The sequence below is a fragment of the Pipistrellus kuhlii genome, unplaced genomic scaffold (genome assembly GCF_014108245.1).
Source record: "Pipistrellus kuhlii isolate mPipKuh1 unplaced genomic scaffold, mPipKuh1.p scaffold_m20_p_146, whole genome shotgun sequence".
In the NCBI taxonomy this organism is placed as follows: Eukaryota; Metazoa; Chordata; class Mammalia; order Chiroptera; family Vespertilionidae; genus Pipistrellus; species Pipistrellus kuhlii.
In genome coordinates this window covers 35,755-58,257 of record NW_023425456.1, presented here as the reverse complement: position 1 = coordinate 58,257, position 22,503 = coordinate 35,755, and the positions used below count along the sequence as shown (strand labels likewise).

General features: G+C 56.5%; 2 protein-coding genes and 2 long non-coding RNA genes across 7 annotated transcripts in view; 1 reads left to right on the top strand and 3 right to left on the bottom strand.

Moving 5' to 3' along the window:
- The window catches only part of LOC118718783, a 42,220-nt gene extending 21,631 nt beyond the window's left edge, over positions 1 to 20,589 (bottom strand). The window contains exons 1-2 of the long non-coding RNA XR_004987920.2: positions 20,579 to 20,589; positions 19,755 to 19,764 (exon numbers count right to left, since the gene is read on the bottom strand). This is a non-coding gene — a long non-coding RNA (uncharacterized LOC118718783). The remainder of the gene's footprint in view (positions 1 to 19,754; positions 19,765 to 20,578) is intronic.
- Positions 895 to 3,774, bottom strand: SNRPN (small nuclear ribonucleoprotein polypeptide N). Its single transcript, XM_036437633.2, has 7 exons — positions 3,723 to 3,774; positions 3,175 to 3,326; positions 2,284 to 2,395; positions 1,829 to 1,981; positions 1,485 to 1,623; positions 1,119 to 1,244; positions 895 to 1,042 (listed from the first exon to the last, which is right to left on the bottom strand). The coding sequence occupies exons 1-7, from the start codon at positions 3,723 to 3,725 to the stop codon at positions 1,005 to 1,007; spliced, it is 723 nt and encodes a 240-aa protein (XP_036293526.1). The 5' UTR covers positions 3,726 to 3,774; the 3' UTR covers positions 895 to 1,004.
- Positions 3,733 to 11,317, bottom strand: LOC123652350 (SNRPN upstream reading frame protein-like). Of its 4 annotated transcripts, none has more exons than XM_045581630.1 (4): positions 9,362 to 9,564; positions 7,341 to 7,433; positions 6,487 to 6,635; positions 3,733 to 3,843 (listed from the first exon to the last, which is right to left on the bottom strand). In XM_045581630.1, the coding sequence occupies exons 1-3, from the start codon at positions 9,547 to 9,549 to the stop codon at positions 6,521 to 6,523; spliced, it is 396 nt and encodes a 131-aa protein (XP_045437586.1). In that variant the 5' UTR covers positions 9,550 to 9,564; the 3' UTR covers positions 3,733 to 3,843; positions 6,487 to 6,520. The 4 variants fall into 4 exon arrangements, with proteins under 4 accessions (XP_045437586.1, XP_045437588.1, XP_045437587.1 ...); XM_045581632.1 differs by lacking the exon at positions 3,733 to 3,843 and adding an exon at positions 5,770 to 5,841 and having other exon boundaries at positions 9,362 to 9,656; XM_045581631.1 differs by lacking the exon at positions 3,733 to 3,843 and having other exon boundaries at positions 5,972 to 6,635; positions 9,362 to 9,644.
- LOC123652352 lies at positions 7,304 to 19,722 on the top strand. The gene is made up of 3 exons (XR_006741622.1): positions 7,304 to 7,444; positions 12,782 to 12,788; positions 19,696 to 19,722. It is a non-coding gene; the product is annotated as an uncharacterized LOC123652352 (long non-coding RNA).
- Positions 20,590 to 22,503: the final 1,914 nt, after the last annotated feature.

The following is a 22,503-nucleotide window of genomic DNA, read 5'->3' as shown; positions in this document are numbered from 1 at the left end:
AATGCTGCGGGATGTGGGACAAATTCATAAAAATTGGGACTGTCCCACCAAAAGCGGGACATCTGGTCACCTTAGGCTAAGCCCATATTCCCCCCCCCCTTTAATAACTAGAGCCCAGTGCACAAATTTGTGCAGGGGTGCAGCCCCTTGGCTTGGCTGTTCACTGGGGGTGATTGAGGGCCCTGGGAGGTTGGCTGTAGGAACACAGCTTCTATGTTGAGTGTCTGCCCTCTGGTGGTCAGTGTGCATCATAGCAACTGGTTCAGTCACTTAGGCTTTAATACATGTAAGAATTACATGTCCGTAACTACAGTGTAACACAAGTGTTACTTTTTAGCTTTCCTTCCTGACTGCAAACCTGATGCCTCACCTCTGGGCTCCTCAGCGAACCCAAGTGACACAGTGGATGTAGTGCCAACTGTTCCTTAGGATCTGAGGCGCCCGTCCCATCCCCAGCCTGGCCCCAAGTGAAAGGAGAAGTCCTTACCTCTGGGCGGGAAGCGGTGGTCACTCCCGGATCATGGCCACTGGTCACAGGCAGAGCATACCAGGGCGGGTGGGCGTCCTGTTCCACGTGCGTGATCCCTGCCAGCTTCCTCCTACGTGGCCTCACAAGCCCTCTTGGCCCACCCCAGCCCTGCAGGTATGCACGCCCAGCAAGTACAGAGACCGTATGCCTCTCAGCTCACCACCTAAACGCATGCGTGTGGAGGCTGTTACAATCGCCAAGGCACAGTGTGAAGGTTAGATCGAGTTCTTTAGAGAAAGGCCCTGAATGCATTGCTCAGCAGGCTCACCTCACCCCCATAGAGTAAACCCAACAAGAGAACGATCCCAGCCTCACTGACCTCAACAAAACCAACCGTCAAGAAAATGTACAACAGCCCCTCGGTGGTTGCTCTATGCATTTATTAGTGAATATTAATGCAGCAGGACAGCTCACAAACACGCTACAGTTTCACGAGACAGCGCAGGAAGAGAGAGAGACTGGGGACAACAGTATCTTAGGGTCTTGGTGGACGCATTCCTGGGGGGGGTGGACCTGGAAGATAAACAAACCTGCATGAGACAATCATCAGAGGCGCACCTAAAATGCAGGGAGCTGTGAGCCAACTCACCTCTGATCCCGGGGGGCGGGGGCCTCATTCCTGGAGGCGGCATGCCGATCGGGGTCCCTCGAGTAGGGGGCAGCCCAATGGGTGGGCCCATGGGCGGTCTCATTCCCGGTGGAGGAGCCATAATGCCTGGGACAGGAAAGCAGCAGGTATAACCAAGGAATAGGAAAACACGAACCTGACACAGAGCTGAAACCAATGTGGCTGCGATGCTGGACGTCTCGCACTAGACGCCAAGAGGACCAGGGGTAAGTCTGTCCCTGGTCAGTCCGAGCTAGACCCTCACTCTATACTGCTCTCCGTGATGCTCTGCTGTCAACCCACCCTCTGAGAGCCAAGTGACTTTGCTTCTTGTCTCCAATTCCTTACCTGGAGGGGGGGTTGCCCGGCCCACAGGGGTGGGGGGCGTCCCCCGCCCTGGGGGGTACTGAGTCGGGGCGCCAGCAATGCTGGCTGTGGCTGCCACTGCAGCAGCCGCAACGGTGCCTCGTCCCTGTGGAGTCATCACCTGGGAAGGATGCCGGAGATAACCAAGTCAGGCACTCCTCCCTCAAACAGGAAACCAGCGGGGTGACGTGCATTGTGTGCGTCCCCCGGTGTCCATGCACCAGCTCCTCCTTGTTTCACGCACCCCGAGCGCACACGCCTGTGGCAGCTCCCATCCTCTGGCCCTGGGCACTCCCCCAGGGCTCCAGACCTTTTCGTTTCCTCACCTGCTGTGAGGGTCCCCCTACCCCTCGGACAGGGCCTGCTAATCCCGCAGGAGCCTGTGGAATAGGAACGCCTGCAGGCACGCCTCTGCCAGCTGCCCTGCCAACCCCAGGGCCTCCTGCAGCCCCGGCCAGGGGGACGCGAGCGATGCCAGTCTGAAAGCAGGAAGAACAGCTCCAGGTCAACGGACCATCAGTGAGGTCCTCCTCCCACCGCTCCCCAACCTCAGTCTCCGTGTGTTAAAAGACAAGGGAGGCACTTGCAACTCAGATGCTGACCCTTCAAATTGTACTCCCTTACGGGGCTGCCCCCGATCTATGGGGTGCCAGCTCGAAGAAAGGCCGTGTTCACCACCGGACATGAAGTCAGGTGGGGCCGTGGGCCTAGGACGTGCTGCGGGACCTGCCCAGCCCACACCATGCTGCCAACTGTGCTCGCCCTGCCCTGCCCTGCTTACGTCTTTGGGGGGAGGTCCCTCCACAGTCATGGACACCAGGTTCTCCCCACGCAGCAGCACAAGGCCCAGCACCCGCTTCTCTTCTCGCTCGGGCTGCTTGGCGTTCTTGGGCCTACAAACCAGAAGCCGGTGTTAGGAGGTTGCCGTGCAACCTTCTCAAAAAGCAAGGACACATCCTGGATGAGACTTAACCAGAGCCCACGCCGACCTTGCTTTGTGAAGAGGTTCGACTGGCATGGCTTTGACCGTTAGGCAAATTAAAGCCTTGACATGGGAAGTTCTTAAAACCACTCTAACTGAACACATCTCCAGAGACCAGAAAGACGTGGGGACAGGTGTCAACAGGTAAAGGGGCTGAGGAACAATGGGGACCTCCTGGCCTCCCCGCTGCCCTACAAATGGCCATGGGAATGGTTCCAGTTTCCTCCCGTCACAGCAGGAAGACCAGGTGGGGGAGCAGGACCAGTGTTCCCATGAGAGGCGGCCATCAGGCTCCTCAGGGAGCAGAGGGAGCTGTGACAGCACCCTCTGTAGGCAACAGAAGGCGGCCCGAGTGCACATCGCTATGCTCTGAGCAGAGTGAACAGACTCAGTGTCCTCACATCCTGCTGACATGGCTCCCTGGCTGAGGTCTACCCCTGACCCTGGAGGTCATGGTTCATTCCCAGGCCTGGTCCCCAGGACGAGGCAGGCGGGAGGCACCTGATCCATGGTGATTGGGGAAGTTTCTGTCTGCATCTCCACCTTGCCCCTTCCTCTCTGACATCAGTAAGAGGAGCCCTGTGCCGTGTGTGTGTGTGTGTGTGTGTGTGTGTGTGTGTGTGTGTGTCAGAGAGAGAGAGAGAGAGAGGGAGGGAGGGAGGGAGGGGAGGGGAGGGGGAGGTGGCTCACTTGATCTTGCGGAACTCGTCGCAGTCGCAAAGGATCAGGTTCATGTGCTTATCGAAGGCCTTGAAGGTGCCGATGAAGGTGCGGCCGTCCTGCAGGATGCAGCGCATGCGGTAGTCGATGTGCTGCAGCATCTTGCTACTCTTGCCCACCGTCTGCAGGGACAGGTCGGCTGGTCAACAGCTGCCCCCCTGCCTGTGTCACTCACATCCCCCCCTGTGGACAGCCCTGCTCTGCTGAGGACCCTCCTCCCCAGAACCTGCCTGTGCCCTGCCCCCTCCTGACTCCCCTCCCCGTGGACTCCCAGGCCCTTTCCACCTCACAGGGGAGCCCCTCCTGTCAGGAAGGGCAGCCGCCCCACCCCATCTCTCCAGTTCCCTTAAGACCATCCTGTGGCATGTGACTCAAGCCCCTTTCCAAGGGGTTTCCTCCATCGTCCCCCTCTGAAGTCTCAGCCCTCCTATGGCCCTTTGGGAGACCGTCCCTCTAGGTGGACTCTGTCTAACAGCAGCTGCCCCAGGTACTGGCTAACCCGCCCCCATGCCACTCACCATGGCTGCGGTGCTGCCTCGTCCACGTCCACGGGAGAAGGTGGGAATCGAGACCTAAGGGGAGGAGGCTACAGACAAAGGGGTGACGGACAAGCAGTGGCAGGAGCTCCGGAGAGGGCGCCTGCAGAGGAAAGCAGGGTTGAGCTGCTGCCATCCATTGGGCTGGAAATCACTGGAAAAGGCCCCATTAGAACACCCACTGACCTTCAACAGCGCCCACACTGTGCCTGTCCCTGTGCGCTGACACTGCCGTCTCTGCCCCTCAGCTTCTCACCGCCCATCCTCACCTCAGCTCTCCAAGGCCCCAGGGGAGCCTCTGGCTCTCGTTCTGCGGAGACTGCCGCTCCCCTTCCTCACAAGTGCTTCGTGCTCAGGACCTGAATTCATGCCAAGTCATCTCAACTTCAGCAGTGATACCTGATCGCTCAAACCCACTTCCTCAGAACCTTGCTTCTCCCTGTAGTGCATCCGGTATGCAGGCTCCCCTCAAACCCCCACTGTCCACGCGGCTCCAGCACCTTTAATTCTAGCACCTCTCCCGTCACCTCAGCATGTATGTCCTCATGTCTGATGTGTGACGTTTAAGTGAAATTACATAAAGGCATGTCTAATCAACTGACCCAAACCCACATGCGTGAGTTTGGCCACTAGAGACAGGATTCTCTGTGGGAATCCTCAGCTACCCTCTCTCTTCCTTTAATGGGAGGGCCTTGAATTTTAAGCCCAACTCTTGACCCTAAATTTAGGTCCTGCAATCATAATCAACGCCCACGTGAGAAGACATCACTGTGCACAAGGATGGACTCTAGGCCAATGGTGAAGGGGAAACAAATGCCTGTGGAACAAGAAGACAGAGGTCATGGTGTCACCTGGAGATGCACCATGGGGGGCAGCTGTCTCTCCATCCCAGGGCACCTCGCCCATCATGCCCCCAGGTCCCTGATGCTAACTGTGGGCACTCCTCACACCAACAAGTTCTCAACCTTCTGAAAAATGGCTGAACTGCATGAACAAAAGCTGCTGCACTTCAACATGGTCTGATTTTGCCAAGACACGTTCCTGTGCTCATTGAAACCTTGTAAGACTCCTCACCGTGTGTGCAAAAAAAGCCAACAATAAATAGCAAACTTTCCCCATGAAATGCCAGGTACAAGTGTGAAACTTTACTGTTTGATTAATAAGTAAGTTATTCATTGAACAGTAAGGCCCAGGCGTGGTCCTGCTAACAGCACCTTTCCTTCTGATGGCACCTCCTTACCCTCACGCCCTGTGGTGCCTGCCAGCCCCGCACCCTGATTTGTTACCAATGAATCTGGAAAACACAGAACTAATGCTTTCATCACAGCAAACTAGAAAAAAAAATAGATGAAACTTAAATCAGAGTGGACTATCATTTACTCACTATGAATGATAATCATGAGGGCTGTGTAAGCAAATGAGTATTTGTGATTATGTCAATGAAATAAATAGAAAGTAAATTAGTTTTAAGGGCAAGATTCCACCCCTATCTACATTTTCAAAACAAAAATGGGAAAAATAAACTCCAACCTCGTGCTGTGGTTGAGGATGGGCATAACGCTGGGGCTTAACTCTCGTATTTTCTTGGCCATCGCCCACATGCTTTAACCATGCAAAGGAAGTGGGACCGCTATTCACAGGTAGAGCTGAAGTGAACGTGATCCTAGTCCTGACTCTGACCCCCAATCCCTGCCCTGAGGCCTTCATGCATCTTGACCCCTCCCCTCCAACCACAACTAGCGAGAATGCAGCCAGCATTTGTAGACACAATGCAATGGCCACCTTCACTGCTGTCGGCCTGACCAGGAGGCTGGAAGCCCCTGGTACCTGCCGTGGGCAGACCCCGTGCACTGTCTGGTGGGTTCTGTGGACACACAGTGGTGTGGGCACCACTGCGCATGCGGGTGAGGTGAGGAACTTCCCTGCGTGGGCATCTTCGTTGTCTCCTCTGCCTTACAAATAGGCTTTGTTATTGGCATGGAGGGGTAATATCTAGAAATAGAAAATGAAACACTAACAGGAAACTCACCTGTGACCCCCTTCATCTCTGTCTCAGTTTCTAATAAGCACATTAAACCCTTTGCATTGAGGCCATTCCAATCTTAAATTAAAAGTCACAAAGGAAAAACAAAGCATTAAATCAGAATTAAAACATGGAATGGGTTTTTCCTAAAAATGCAAGCAGTAAACATAAACAGACAAACTGCAAATAAATCGACAGCACATGGAAATCATAGGTAATGTCTTTATTACTGCGTCACCTGATGGAAATACATGGGTGTGAACAGAAAGAGGGAAAGGGCAAATCAAAAGGCAGGAGGCGTGGCCCTTTGCTAACGGTCCCCTCTGCTAAGGGCGGGGCTCCCCCTGGAGGCGGAGCTACGCTAAGCAGGGTGGCGCCTGCCTGGCCAGGATGCTCAGTGCCTTGCAGGTGGCCTTAGCAACCGTGCAGGTGGCCTTAGCAACCGTGCACAGCTTCCGGCCCCTGTACACACCCCCACGCCGGTGACCATTTAATGCAAAGCAAGGCACTGCTCTTTGCAAACTCCCAGATGGAATCTCACCGCAGAGGGTTCTAGAACATTGATTAGCCAGACCCTCAGCGGGCATCTGTGTGCTTTCACTTCTGGTCCTGTGGAGCGTGGAGACCCCGACCCGCGTGCAGACGAAGGACGGGGTGTCCTGCTCCTGTGACCCCCCAGCCCCGCCCTGCAGCTCACTGTGGACCGTGCCTTGCGGCTCAAACCTGGGCTCCGCTCTGCGTCGGCTTCGCCGATGCTCTAGCCGCCCCGGGGGGTCTCGGCCAGGAAGGCCTGGCGCAGCTCGGCCGGGAAGTCCAGGAAGTCCACGAGGGCCGCGGGCTGGCGCGGGGAAGGGCGTGGATTCAGGGGGCACCTGGGGAGCACAGCAGGGTCAGCAGGCCGTCCCCCCCGGAGCCCAGGGGACAGGGCGCACTGACTACCCGGTCAGGGGTGAGGCCAACGGCCCGGGACGACACCCTGGGCTCCCTGCGACCACGGGGGTGGGAGCGGGGGAGGAATAGGGTGCAGGGGGAGGGAGGGATGGGGGTTGGGATGGGCGATAGATGGGCTGCAGGGGGAGTGATGGCGGTTGAAATGGAGGAAAGGAGGGATAGGGGTGGGAATGGGGGAAGGAGGAATGGGGGTTGGAATGGGGGAAGGACGGGGTGCAGGGGGAGGGAGGGATGGCGGTTGGAATGGGGGAAGGATGGGGTGCAGGGGGAGGGAAGGATGGGGGTTGGAATGGGCGATAGATGGGTTGCAGGGGGAGAGAGGGATGGGGTTGAAATGGGGGTGAAGGGTGGGGTGCAGGGGGAGGGAGGGATGGGGGTTGGAATGGGGGAAGTATGGGGTGCAGGGGGAGGGAGAGATGGCGGTTGGAATGGGGGAAGGATGGGGTGCAGGGAGAGGGAAGGATGGGGGTTGGAATGGGCGATAGATGGGTTGCAGGGGGAGAGAGGGATGGGGTTGAAATGGGGGTGAAGAATGGGGTGCAGGGGGAGGGAGGGATGGGGGTTGGAATGGGGGAAGTATGGGGTGCAGGGGGAGGGAGGGATGGGGGTGCAGGGCCGGGACTCACACGGGCGCGCCCAGCGAGGCAGTCCTGCGCCGCTTCACCTGCACCGCTGCCTCGGGCGCCTGCTGGTCGGGGCGTCGCTGGGGCAGGCGGTCCCTGCGAAGGGGGTGGGCGTTAGCGGCCCGTCCCCCCAAAACCCCTCCTGCCTTGAGGGGTCAGAAATGACGCACCCTCGCAGGGCCTCTGAGGTGCAGGACAAAGGGAGGCGGGAGCAGCGTCCGCCATCTTAGGGCCTGACCGCGCAGCGCCGCTCACAAAATGGCCGCCACACAAAATGGCCGCCGAGCAGCGCCACAAAATGGCCGCCGGCCACCAGCGCCACAAAATGGCCGCCTGGCAAAATGGCCGCCGCAGGCGCCAAGCCTGCCACGTGGCCCTTCCTGTTGGGAGGTGCAGGCGCCCCTCAGCAAGATGGAGCCTGGAAAGGCTCCTCCGCGGAGGAGGAGGAAGAGGAGGGGACCGGCCTCCCATCAGCGGACAAAGAGGGGCCGCCCCCGCTCGGACCCTGCCCCCCAGCTTTGCTCTGACCAAAATTAGGGGCTCCCCTCAGATTTAATGTTTAACGAGGAAACAACGCCCCCCAACGGCCCGAATGGGCCATACGTCCTGCGCCTCAAGAAAAGGGCAAACCCCACGGAAATGTGAGTTTCCGCCCCAAAATGGCGATGCTCAGCACCCCGCCCCTGGACGGACGCCACGGGCTCTGCAGCCCCCCCTTCGGGGCGCAGGGAGAGGCGGGGGCGCCCCCAGACCCAAACATGGCCCCCGGGCCCTGCGGCACTCCTCAGGAGACCCCTCACGGCACCGCCCAGAATTAATGAAATTAATTACAATTAATAAGACTAAGCCACCTCCGCTATCTCGCAGTCTCCCCCACAACCCCGCCCCCGCCCTCCAAACGGGGAAATGCTGACAGGCTTCTGGAACCTTCCCTCTCCGCTTCGCGCCCCAGACACCGACCTTCCACTAAGTGGGCATCATACACAATGCAAATTGTTCCCAAATAAATTTTACGAACCTGTCAATACGCAGAACAGCAGGTTAAGACCCCACAACCGCTTTCCCTAACACCTAACTAACTATTTCCCCCGTTATCTCCTCGCCAAATGAGAAAATCAGTAAAACTTAACCATTGGAATCGCAATAAGACCCAAAAAGCGGAAAACGGGGGGCCCTGGGCGCGAACCCGCCGCAGCTTTTCCCACAGACGTGAGAAAACCGGCCTGAGCCCGAGGACAACGGCCCCGCCGTCGAGGCCAAAACCCCGTAGAACGGTCAAGCCCCCGCCTCCCGGCCCCTCCCACCGCCCGCCACGTCCCCAGGTCCCGGCCCCGCCCGCAGCCCCGATGGCTGTCCAGCCGCATCCTGGCGTCGCGGGATCGAGCCCGCCGCCCCCTCCCCGGGACAGAGCCGCCCAACAAAGCCTTTTCCCAATTAAATCGCTTCCCGACCCGCAGCCAGTGTCCTGGGTGCGAGCGATGAGGGGAGAAAAAGGGGGCGACGAACACCTCAAATTCTGTAAAAAAGAACCATTAAAATCCTGTGGGGGAAAAAACACACACAAAAAAAACCACAGGACCCTTTCACACACCCCCGCCCCCCAAAATTAGATCCTCTCACCGCGAACACTCCTGGGACCCCCCCCCCCTTCTGAACGGAGCATCGGAAACATCGATTTCCAGTTTATTAATTTCCCCTCAGCGCCCTGGACCCGCGGCCCCGCCTTTCGGACTCCTCTCTCCGCGCTCCTCTCCTCGGCCCCTGCCCGCCCCCCTCAGAGGCCCCTCATAACGGTGACGTCAGGCGCGGCCGGCCGCGGCTGCGGCCCCTCGACGCCTGAGGCGACGCCGACGCCGCGCGGCGCTCCGACACCTGCAAAGGGGGCGGCTTTCTGGGAAGGGGCCGCTCTGAGGAGAGAACAGTTAGTGAGGTGGCTCCGCACGGACTCCGAGGGGCAAACCTGCAAAAAGAAAAAAACTCCGTGGAGTCAGAAAAGCGACCCCTCGAGACGGGGGCCGCCTTACCTTTGTCGCCCGGCGGGCCTCACCTCGCTCTTCGGGGGGCTCTGGCGGGCGGCCCACTCACGCAGGCGACGCCCCAGCACAAAGCGCCCGCCGCCTCGCCCTCCGCATTGTGCTGCGGGGCAGGGGCTGCCGCGTGGCGGAGGCCACCGCGCCGGCCGCCACCGTCGAACGACCGTCCTCGTCTCCATCCTTCTCGCCACTGCGCAGCCGCTGAGCGGGGCAGCGCCTTTTAAAGGGGCGAAGGGGGGCGGCTGCGTGCAGCGCAGGGGCGGAGCCTGCGCAGAAGCCCGCCCCTGGAGCCCGCCCACTGCAGCTTGCTGCGCCTGCGCCGAACCCCCCCCCTTTTTGCACCTTGCCGCGCCTGCGCAGGACCCCACCCTCTGCCACTGCGGCACTTTGGCGAGGGGCGTTATCGGCCCACCCCCTCCGCTCTGCGCAGGCGCAGGGCTGTCCCTCCCTCCCCACTGCGGCACCGGGACGGGTGGGCGGTGGTCCCCCCCGCCTTTGGCGCCTGCGCCCCGCACGCCCCGCGCCACTGCGGCGGCGGCCATCTTTGAGGCGCTGCACAAAGGCAGAGATGCACCACCCAAAAAATCTGAGCCCCCCAGCCCGCCTTCGGACTCCTTCAACCAAAAACCCTTTATGCCCGAAGCGGCAAAACGGTTACTAACCACGGCATCGCAGCCCCGAAACCGCTAGGCATGTTCTCGCGATGCCAGAAGCCAGCGCCGCGCCCCGAGCCCCCAATCGCACACTGAGTCTCCTATTCGCGATCCCTCCACCGCGGGTGCCGAGCGATGGAGGATCCAGGAGCCAAGTACAGGCACGGGAACCCTTTCCCACGCACCAGATCACCTCGCCACGCAATCAGAACGTCCCCCTGGGGTCCCCGACATTCGGACCCTTCTCTCCAAAGTGACGTCAGCGCCAGGCGGGCGGCCATCCGTGCCCCGCAGCCACCGCCTTGGCAAACCCTGCACAGCGATTCCACCTCCGGAACCGCCATCGCGGCCCCTGCACCGCGATCCGCCTCCACGATCGCGGCCCCTGCACCGCGATTCCACCTCCAGAACCGCCAGCACGCACCCCGATTCCACCTCCGCCACCGCGATCGCGGCCCCTGCACCGCGATCCGCCGCCGCCGCCGCCACCGCCATTGCCACCGCGGCCCCTGCACCGAGCGCCTCCGCCCCGGCGCCGCCGCACCAGCCCCGCAGCCGCCACCACATCGCAATCGCCGCCGCAGCCCGGGTCCCCGCCGCCGCTCGCACCTCGGCCGCCGCGGGAGGCGTGGGCGCTCAGACCCTCCGGCCGCCGCTCTGGCCGCCCCTGGCCGCCGGGGCCATTATGACCACCCACGCTCCGCCCCCTCACGCCACCGCGGGCAGCCCACCCGCCCGCATCCCCCTCCCCTCCGGCGCCCGCCCACCCCCGCCCCCACCCCCTCTACCCTCACCCCTACCCCCATCCCGTCCCGGCCCGGCCCCAACCCCACCCGCCCTCTGCAGCCGTGGCAGGCCCCTGCCCCCACCCGCCGGGCTCCGGCCTCAAGGACAAAGGGTCGCCCCACCGGGGACCCGCCGGGAACCCCGCTTTGCCGCCGATCGGCCGGGCCGCCCTCCAAACACGCACCGCCGAGCCCGCGGCCCTCTGGTCCGAGGGGGACCCCGCGATCCCCCCTTTTCGGTCCTGGATCGCCCCCTTCCCCGCTCAGACCGCACCCCCCCCCCCGGTCCTGCCCGCCGAACGCACGGGGCCTGCAGGGGACGGCTCCCCGGGCCTCCGAGGCTGACCTGGCCCGGTCCATCGCGCCGCCGCCGCAGCTCACGCGGACACGTCCGGCATCTCCGGCCGCCGCTCCGCTCTGCGCGGGGGTTCGGCGCCGCAGAGCCCCCAGAACGCGCCAGCCGGTCCCGTCTGCGCATGCGCCCCCCTCCGCACCCCCGAACCTCCCGCAACCCCCCCCCCCCCGCCGGCCCCGCGCATGCGCGGCAACTCGCCCCCGCAGTGCCGCCTTCTTGCCGCAGCGTGGGGCGCCTGCGCCGAGAACCGGGGGGCTGGGGGTTTGGGGGTCCGCCCGGCCCCGGGGCCCCCCCGGGGTGAGAGACAATGGCGCCCCGTTTTTAAATGCATGTCCGGCGCTCAGGAAGTGATAATTCTCGCTTCCCCATCCCATAAACGTTGATCGATCCTGATGCGCCAACGCCCACCCAGATGCCGACCAGAGAAAAGCGGCGGTTTTGCCAAAAGGCCCATTTTTATTTTTATTTTTTTGAACCAAAAAGATGCAAACCAGCCATTGATGCAAACACGCGAGGTTATTTCGAACCCTGCCCCGTGGAATGCAGAACCCCAAGACCCTGCATGGTTCACATTCAGAGAGAGATTCCCCCCACCCTCTTTTTCCCACCCCCGTTTTCTACTTGAAATGGCGAAAACAAATGCCAAGACCCTCCATTCGATCCAGCTCTCCAACGCAGAGCAAATAAATCATTGCCTAGGGTATCAGGCTAGTCATTTCTTGTAAAACAACCACCACGAGAAAAATAAAAGGCGCTTAGACCCCTATATAAGCGATCTTGGAGACATTGGAATGGCCACCAGCAATCCCTAATGCCTGGATGGGGGGTGGGGGAAAGCACTTTGCTACAGCACCAATGAACCAGGAACACCACACACACACACACCCCCAAACCCCCACGCCCTCTGCGGGTGGCACGGCCCGTGGCACCCCAGAATTTTTGCATCTGCATGGTGTGGAGTCCTTTCCCAAGCCCAAGGGGAAATGCAGCTCCGGGTTCCACATCTGCATCTGTTTGCACCCCTTTCCCTTTCCCCATTGTCCGCTGATGGCCGGCGATTAAAAGGGGCTGAGCCCCTTCCCCATGCCCCTGAGCGAGTAGTTACAGACCTCACACTGGAGAGACCCCGGCGGGGCGGCCGGGGCCATTCACAGGGAAATGCTGGGGCTCCTGGGCCTCAGGGGGAGAGGGGGAAGTGAGAGAGCGCCAGGAGTGGGAGAGGGGAGACCAGCTACAAGCATCAGGAATAGGACTCCTGACCTGGGAACTAGTGGGGTGCTTCTGTCCTGGTTCGAGAAAGCACCCCCCCCACCCACCATGCCCCCGCTCTAACCCGGGGCGGGGGGAGCTCATGAAGGAATGCAGCCTTTCTTCCTTTTTCCGAGAACGCCTTATCACCAGGAAAAAATGTACAGCCCGGTGGCTGAAACCAGGGCCAGAGGCGCCTGCCCTTTGCAACCCCCAGGCCCTTATGCCTTGTGATCCGGTCCCGGGACGCCGCAGGCACCCGTCCGGCCCCGATGCCGTAACCGGTAACCTTTATCTCTGGCCTGCGTCTCCATACCTGCAATGCCTACGGCCGCACGTAATCTCTGTCCTTTCTACCCGAGATAAGCAGCCGGCGGGTCGGATGGGGAGGCGAGGGGTAGAGCTGGATTTTTTTTTTTTTTCTTTTTTGGCTGCCCTGCTGCTCTCCTGAGCTGCCGGCAGGATTGGAGCCAGCGCCCACCTAGGAACTATTCAACCCTGTGTCTGCTCAACGCCTTAAGCAGTGACCGCAGCCCAGACCCCTGGGTTTTGTCCGGGTACCCCTCCGTTTCCATCCCCGGGGCTCAGCCCTGAGCCCCAACCCTATCGTTATCTCCCCTAACGTATATGCAGGCCATAAAATAGAATATGGCCGACGTAAGGAAGGAAGGTTTAGGCTGAACCAGGGAATGGTCAATGTTGAACAGTTTTTGACAACAACAACAACAACAAAAAAGCCCCACAAAAGCCATTTCTAGTAGTTCTCACATTTCATGGGAAGTAATACAAACATGTTTAGAATAAGACACCCCCAAAATATCTTCCCCTTCCCCCCAGCCTCGTTGCCGACTGTGAGGCAATCCCCTAGGGCAGTGGTCGGCAAACTCATGAGTCCACAGAGCCAAATATCAACAGGACAGTGATTGAAATTTCTTTGGAGAGCCCAATTTTTTAAACTTAAACATCTTCTAAGGCCACTTCAAAATAGGCTCTCCCAGGCCGTGGTATTTTGTGGAAGAGCCACATTCAAGGGGCAAAAAACCCCACATGTGGTGCATTGGAAAAGAGTACAGAGTTTTGTTCCCTTCCCCTCCCCGCCAGCCCTCCTTTAAAAAAAAAAAAAAAAAAAAAAAGAGTACAGAGTTTCCTAAAAAATTAAAAATGGCCCTAACTGGTTTGGCTCAGGCCTGAGGACTGAAAGGTCCCAGGTTTGATTCCGGTCAAGGGCATGTACCTTGGTTTTGGGCACATCCCCAGTAAGGGGTGTGCAGGAGGCAGCCGATCGATGTTTCTCTCCCATCAGCATTTCTAAGTATCTCTCTCCCATCCTCTCTGTAAAAAATCAATAAAATAATTTTTAAAAAAATTAAAAATGGAACTCCCATTTGACCCAATGGTCCCACTTCTAGAAATATATCCCAAGAAATCAGAAACACCAATCAGAAAGGACATATGCACCCCTATGTTCATAGCAGCACAATTCGCCAAAGCTAAGATTTGGAAACAGCCTAAGTGCCCATCAGCAGATGAGTGGATTAAAAACTGTGGTCCATCTACACCATGGAATACTACAATCCTGTAAAAAAGAAGGAACTTTTCCCATTTGCAGCAGCATGGATGGACCTGGAGATCATTATGCTGAGCGAAATAAGCCAGTCAGAGAAAGATAAATACCGCATGATTTCACTCATTTGTGGGATATAATGAACAACATAAACTGATGGACAAAAACAGAGCCAGAGGGGAGGGGGACATATTTTAGAATATAGTAGAAATCATCCTGTTATTTGCAGATTCTTAGTATTTCTTACAACTTGTGTGCTTTGAAGTCAGTACAGTTTGGGTGACATCATTATACTTAAAATCCTTTTTTTTCCCCTTGAAATATGTTTACTGCATGTAAGTCATTAATTATATTTAAAATAAAAAAACACACTCCAGCTAAAACAGGTTTGGTTCAGTGGATAGAGCATCGGCCTGCGGGCTGAAAGGTCCCAGGTTTGATTACAGTCAAGGTCATGTACCTTGGTAGCGGGCACATCCCCAGTGGGAGGTGTGCAGGAGGCAGCTGGTCCATGTTTCTAACTCCCTATCCTTCTCCCTTCCTCTCTGTAAAAAATCAATAAAATACATATTTTAAATAAATAAATATATAAATAAAAAACCCACTCCATGGAAGGGCTGGCTCTTAGGACTGTCCCTCGTCTGACAGAGCTCTCCAGTCTGGAAACGGTGGTTTCCCAGGGAGGAAAAATGGTGTATTTCTTTGTGATTAACTGAAGTCCATCCCTCCCTAATTCCCTCCATTTCATTCTAATGTCCCCTCAAGTGTTGCCAAATGACTCACATACAGTGGTCAGCCCTCAGGTTTCTTTAGGCTCCTCTTGGTGGAGGCAATTTGGATATTTTGAAGGGGGTGGGGGGGGGGAAACTTCTCTTTTAGTTTACGCTGTGTGTGTGTGTATAAAGTAAAAGATAAAAAAAAATATGTATGTATATATTTGGTTTTGAAAGAAAAAAAAATGAGTTGGCGTATATTTGGTTTTGACCAAAACCAAAACCCATCGGAACGCCTACTTCCCGTCATAGGCAAAAATGAGCTGAACGTGAAGGAGAGGCTTAAATCGGAGATCCCGATGTCCATGTCTTAGAACACGCAGGCGCGGGTCCGTGGGACCTGGACTGGAGGTCTGGTTCCTTAGGTATCGACACCCAACGCACAAGCCAAGCAAAGCCAGCCACCCAAGGGATCGATCATCGATCGGGCTCCATCATGGTTCCTACGCAAGATCCATTGGTGAGTGGAGAAACCAATGACGGGGCGTGGCCTCTGTGTAACATGACGGATCGCCGGGCCACAGGAAGGAACGGTGTATGTACATTGGCGCTACAGAGGGAAGGCGCCCCGAGAATGTCTCGCTTAAGTGGCAGAAACACAGAAGACCCCCCTTTTGATCAAATCAACGTATAGGAGATGTTCAAAGTGGGCCAACCTCCGGAGAACAGAGAGTGGATTTGTGATGGCCGGGTGCTGGGGGAGGGACGGGTGGGGGAATGACAGACAGCCCAGGGCTCTGGGTTTACTGTATAGGATGGTGGTACGCCTGTCCAACGTCATACGTACCCTCCACGCGCCCAAAGGTGCAGTTTCTCCAGGAAGCAGATTTTAGGAGAGGCGTGCGTTCAAAACCCCACTTGAGGGGCCGTCTACACGAATCCCTGCCTGGTAACCACCCAAGCGGTCAAGGCAACAACACCGGGTAATACTGAGAGTCAACGGTCATGCGAGAAAAAAAGTGAAATTAAGACAACAAAACACTAAGACGAGATCCGAGGAACTCACCAAGTCTTCCCACCGGTGGGCAAGGAGAGACCCGAGCCGGCTGTGCGGAAGGAGACGGGGTTACCCTGGAGCAAGGAACGGACGTGATGGAGAAACCGAGGACGCCTGAAAGAAGGAGGAAGTTCCGTTAATAAGAAGGCTCCGATGTATTTATTGGTTTAGTGACTGGAAGGAATGTACCACAGTAACGCAAGGTGTCTGAGATCTATACACACGGAGTGGCCGGATTATGATGGTCTCTGAACGCACAATAGTCTGGCCACTCCGTGTAGAATGGACCACAGAGTTGGGATTTTTAAAATAAGGGTTTTCCCATGTAGAAGAACTGCATCGTGGGGGAGTTAGGAAGAAACAGAGGACTTGCTAGCCAGAGGCTGGGGGCCACTATCTCCTGGCCCACTGACCTGTTACAATTTGCAAGCTTTCCCTTATGCCAGGGGTTGGCAAATCACGGCTCGTGAAGCCACATGTGGCTCTTTGGCCCCTTGAGTGTGGCTCTTCCACAAAATGCCACGGCCTGGGCCGGTCTATGTTGAAGAAGTGGCTTAGAACAAGTTTAAGTTTTTTAAAAATTTGGCTCTCCAAAGGAATTTCAATTGTTGTGTTGTTGACATTTGGCTCGGAGGACTAATGAGTCTGCCGACCACTGCCTTATACATAACTACACAGAGTGGTCAGATTCTTATGCGTTCAGAGATCATCATAATCTGGCCAGTCAGAGTGTGTGTGTGTGTGTGTGTGTGTGTGTGTGTGTGTATGTATTGTTACGGGGAAACTCTCTGAAATAATTATGTAAATATAAACATGTCCTAAAATAAAAATAAAAAAAGTTAATTAAGAGGGGGGAATGACCAGAATAGGATTTTAAAAAATGTCCTCAGGTCACCATCCAAAGGAGAGGAAGACTGGCGGGCAGGGATGGCAGGGAGACAAGGTCCTACTGAGGGATCTCTGTACTTCTTCTTTCTGAAGAAAGCTTTCAGCCTGTTGAACTCAGAGACTGTAACAAAGAAAGAGCAGGCGAGCACGTGGCCCAGAGAAGGCTGCTGGAGAGACTCTCTCTGCCTGTCCCAACACCATACTGGGGAAGGTGAGAGGAAAGGACACCACAGACTCCACTCGCAGTATTCTCAGCTAATGGCTGACTATGACATCGAGAAACTCACAGACACCAGTGAGGGATTTCAGCCCGGCCGGCGTGGCTCCGTGGTTGAGCCTTGACCTATGAACTGGGAGGCCACAGTCTGATTCCTGGTCAGGGCACAGGCCCGGGTTGCGGGCTGGATACCCAGGATGGGGTGAGCAGGAGGCAGCTGATCCCTGATTCTCTCTCTCAATCGTGGATGTTTCTCTCTCTCCCTCCCCTCCTCTCTGAAATCAATACATATATATACACACACACACACACACATATATTATTATTATTATTATTATTATTAATAAGAAGAAGAAAAGGAAGGGTGTTTTAAACAAAAGAGTGCTCAGGTGCGTGCCCATTATTGCAGGGGGGTTTGTCCTCTCCCTTCTCTCTATCCTGCACCGAACCCTGCTGTCTCTCTACCTCGGTGGGCCCTTCCCACTCCAGCCGGCCCAGCAAGGGGCCTCCCTGCCCCTACCCCTCCGGCTGCAAAGAACAAAGAGGCCCAGGCTGAGACCCCGCATGGAGACCCAGCCCCCACACCATGACCCCCCTCCCAGCCCCCCACCGGAAGTGTGGGGACCGGCAGGGGAGGGAGGACGGGAAGGCGAGAAGAAGAATGCAGTCGCATTCCAACCAGCAGCTCTGGGGAGTCTCACCCCCCGGCCCCAGACCCCCAGAACATCCGCTCCCGGGGCGAGGCCTGCCTTAGGATGTGGTGCCGAACCCTTTTCTGCTTCTGCAGACAATGCCGGGCGACAGGGCCGGCGACGGGGCACACACACAGGATGTCAGCCCAGACACCTGGGCTGGTCTCTGGGGGGAAGGCTGGGGCGAGAAAGGAGGGAAGAGGAAGTCCCCTTTGTGTCGAGGGCAGACTTCTATTCTCGGGCCTTTTCTTACACCGGGAGACGTGGAGGCCGTGTTGATGGAAGGCGAGGGGTGAACTAGGGCGTGTGCACCGGGAAATGGCAGAGAGAAAAAGTCCTGCCCCGCCGTGAAAAAATATAAAAATATATATGTACGTATCTGCTATTCTTGGAAGATAAGGCTTTGGAGGGGGGCGAGAAAGCCTTAAACACAAAAGAAACACAAGGAACTCTCTCTCACACAGCCCAAAGGAGAGAACCCCCGGTTCACATTAACACATCCAACAAGATGGTGTGGGGTTGTGTTTGTGACTCCAGGGGGGTCCTCAGGGGTCCTCCATCCGCCCTACTATGTGCCGTTAGGATTAGGAGGACATGTGTGCATGCATTTAAGTGTATTTGTCTAAAAAAAAAATACTAAAAGGGGGCATTGGTATATGTACAAAAATAATAATTTAATAATAATAAAAAATAAAAATATAAAAAACACTAAAAAATGAAAAAGGTGTTAAAAAAAAGGCAATAAAAATGTATGTCTCTTTAACAAAAAGCATTTCAGGTAACATGAAAATAAGTGCAACGTTTCTGTGAAACAATTCCCTTGAAAATGTCATCCCAATGGGTCAGAATGAAATAGAAAAGAACCAGAAATTATAAAACAAGATGGCTGATTTGAGTCACGGTCAAAATACTAAGTTTTGTATCAACGTTATTGACAAGATCGTTTTGCGAGCCGGTGCCACGTGGGGCGCCGTATGGGAGACCATACCCCGGGGACACACAGGCCTTTTGGCGACAACGGGAAACGGTCAGAAGCAGGAATGGGGGGCCGTGCAGCTGCGGGGACGGCATGGTTGGACGCCTGCGGTCCTCGGACCCCTCGTGTTCCTGTGCGTTTGCTTAGGTGACGCACACACATTCCCTGAGTCCTGGGGGACCAGGTAAAGCCCTCCCCGCTGCTCGCAGGTGGACGTGAGCCCCAGGCCCGCCCCTCAGAGTTATTCCCCACCCCACCCCTCTCCTCAGGGGCACAAAAGGGAATCGCAGGGACGAACAGCTACTGGGGTGACAGACGTGGATCTTGTCCCGTGACCCCCACACACTCTGGCCGGCCCGGCCGGGGCTGGGGGGCGCCCACGTCGGAATGCGCCCCGCCCGCCCTCCTGTCCCGAGCTCTGCCATCATCGCAGAAAGATTTACAGCCTCATGGCCCTGGAGGCACCGCCACCCTCTCTGCAAACCTCCTCCTCCCCACCCCCTGGCCCGGCCCAGCCCGCACAGCCTGGAACCTGTAACCTTTATCCCCTGCATTCTTCCCGCAGCACGTACGCACTGGTCTTTGTCCTTCTACCAATTCATCCTGTGACCCTGGCCGCTGCACGTAGGCACATCCTCTTTGTTCTTCTACCCAGAGGAGGCAGCTCGTTTAGGGGGGAGGGAGCGGGGCAGAGCAGATTTCCTGCGGCTCTGGCTCTCCCCATCCTTCTCGCAGGACGGGAACCAAGGGTCCCCTGGGGTTCCGCCCTGCCTCTGCTGAGTGGGCTCCAGCCGCCGTGGCAGGCGGCCCGGACCCCTGGGTTGTCGGTGTACATGTTCACAGAAGACAGGGAGGCCCAGATAGGGTCAGCAGCCACCCTCAAGGTCACACGGCCCCCCCAAAGGGTTGAGCTCAGCCATCTGGCCCCCGTGGCCTCCCTGTGTGTGCCGTCATGACTGTCTACGCCGAGGGAGGATGCTCCTCGTGGTAAAGTTTTATCCTGCGAGGCGCCTGTGCAAACCCACGTACTCACGTCGGCAGCCGGATGACGCTTTGAGCAAAGGAAACCCACCCACACAGGCTCCCGGCAGCTTGAGAAACAACAACGCGCAGTCCAGGGGCAAACACGGCCCTCGTTGCGATAGTCCCAGGGGGTGTACGTGTGCAGGGGACCCAGGTCAGGGGGACCCGGTGCCCCCCAAACATGCGGAGGGGTCTGAACAGCGGATAAGTCACTCAACGTTCGCTCCTTCTCCCGTTTCACAGGCGTGAAGGGATGGGGGAAGCCAGACTCGGCTTGGGACAGAGACAAGGCACCCAGCAGACTTCTCTCTATGGCAGTCTTTCCCAAACTTCTCTCACGATGAGAATCACCTGGTGGAGTTGCTAAAGCTACAGACTCCCGAATCCCAACTAAGAGGTGCTAAACTAGAATTAGAGCACTCATTATGTAGTATACAATTTTACCCGTATGTCTCCCCCAAATTCTAGTTTAGCACCTCTTTTTTAAAAAAATATATTTTATTGATTTTTTACAGAGAGGAGGAGAGAGGGATAGAGAGCTAGAAATGTCAATGAGAGAGAAACATCAACCAGCTGCCTCCTGCACACCCCCTACTGGGGATGTGCCCGCAACCAATGTACATGCCCTTGACCAGAATCAAACCCGGGACCTTTCAGTCCGCAGACCGACGCTCTACCACTGAGCCAAACCGGTTTCGGCTAGTTTAGCACCTCTTAGTTGGGATTCGGGAGTCTGTAGCTTTAGCAACTCCACCAGGTGATTCTCATCGTGAGAGAAGTTTGGGAAACACTACTCCATGGGGACACAGCCCAGATCAGCGTTGACGGCACAAAACCGGCAACTGGGGATACACCGAGGGGCCCAGGGGAGCGGAGGGAAGGGTTCTTGATGTTTGGGATCCCGTTGCTCGATCAGCAGGGCCTGGGCCGGCACAATCATTCGTCTGAAAACAGGCCCTGAACATTCCCTCTCCCCCCCTAAAATTACTCATCTCTGTGATTCTCTGCAGTGCTGAAAATGAACTGTATACAACTACACCTGGACTGGATCATCATTCAAAGTGTGTATAGATTTTGGGGGAGACACCCCCTATATGAAATTCAAGCCCTAGCCGGTGTGGCTCAGTGGACAGGGTGTCAGCCAATGGACCAAAAGGGTCCCGGGTTCGATTCCTGTCCAGGGCATGCGCCTGGGTGGCCCAGGGCTCGGTCCAACGTGCAGGAGGCAGCCCACCAGTGACTCCTTCTCATACCCGACGTTTCCATCTCTCTCTTCCTCTCTGAAATCAACAAAAATATATATTTTTTAAAAGAAAAAAACAACACCTCAAAGCCGAAACAGGTGTGGCTCAGTGGATAGAGCGTCCGCCTGCGGACTGAAAGGTCCCAGGTTCGATTCTGGTCAAGGGCATGTATGTTACCTTGGTGGCGGGCACATTCCAGGAGCGGGTGTGCAGGAGGCAGCTGGTGGATGTTTCCAGCTCTCTATCTCTCTCTCTTCCTCTCTGTAAGAAATCAATAAAATATATTTTAAAAAGAAAAACGCTCAAGCCCCAGGAGAGAGCCGGGTGAAAAGACAAAACAAAACGGGTACAAGCTTTCAGCACAAAAGCCTTTCCCGGGCGGCGCCTGGGAGCAGCCTTCCCCTGCACCCTCAGCGGGCCCCCAGGAATGCAGGCCCGGAGAGAGCCGTGTCTGCCGAGGGCCCCCTCCCCCGTCTGGGAGCAGCGGGAGGCAGGGAGGGAGGGCAGCTCTGCTCCAGGAATCTTGGCCAGCTCCGGAAGGGGCCCTGCGCGGGGAGAAAGGAGAGAGAGGCCCTGCTCCTTCCCAGGCTCTCAGGCAGCCCGAGCCTCAGGGGGGAGAGAAAAGGAACAAAAAGCACAAAAGACATTCTTCTCTCCCCCAGCTTTTCAATGCCCTCTCGCCATGTCCGGACTCCGGGCGAGAACACCCAAGACGGACAGCGCCCGAGGCCAAATCCTACCTACCGTCTAGACATCTTTTTATTTTATCTTTGATATATTTTTTATTGAAATTAGAGAAGAAGAAGAAGAAGAAGAAGAAGAAGAAGAAGAAGAAGAAGAGAGAGAGAGAGAGAGAATGAATCATGAACCGGCTGTCTCCTGCAACCCCCCTAACTAGGGATCGAGCCCGAAAACTGGGGAATGTGCCCCGACCGGGAGTCATGGAACTGTGACCTCCTGGTTCATGGGTTGGTGGTCAACCACTGAGCCACACCGGCCGGGCCAGACTCCTTTTCCATGGTTGTGAGGGGAATCCAAAGAAAGAGGAGTTTGGGGCACCTGAAAATGGTAAATGAAATAGGCCCAAGGCTAAATAAATTTCAGTCCCACCATTAACCCCCACAATCTCCACTTCCTGGGCACTATCTCGCTACCCCCCTCTACCCTCACCGAATAATTCGCTCCTGACACTGCTGTTACCCTGTGTGTGTGTATCTGTGTGTGTTTTACACCACACAACTGGCCATGCCCCTAGTGAGGTGTCCTACAATTTGTTAAAAATCTATTTTATTGATTTTTTTTTTTACAGAGAGGAAGAGAGAGGGATAGAGAGTTAGAAACATCAATGAGAGAGAAATATCCATCAGCTGCCTCCTGCACACACACACACACACACACACACCCCAAACCTGGGATGTGCCTGAAACCAAGGTACATGCCCTTGACCGGAATAGAACCTGGGACCCTTCAGTCTGCAGGCCGACGCTCTATCCACTGAGCCACACTGGTTTCAGCAAGGTGTCCTACAACTGAACTCAACCCTGTTATCCATCAGGGTGGAGCGTCCGCTCCCACCGGATAAAGGCTCCATCCCGACAGACAGATGGCTTTCGCTTCAGATGCCAACCCCAAGTCCGAGGGCCCCCAGCTTGTCCCCAGCGTCTACCTGACATGGCCACAAACGGGAGGTCCCCCTGTGACCGCCCGCCGCTCACAGG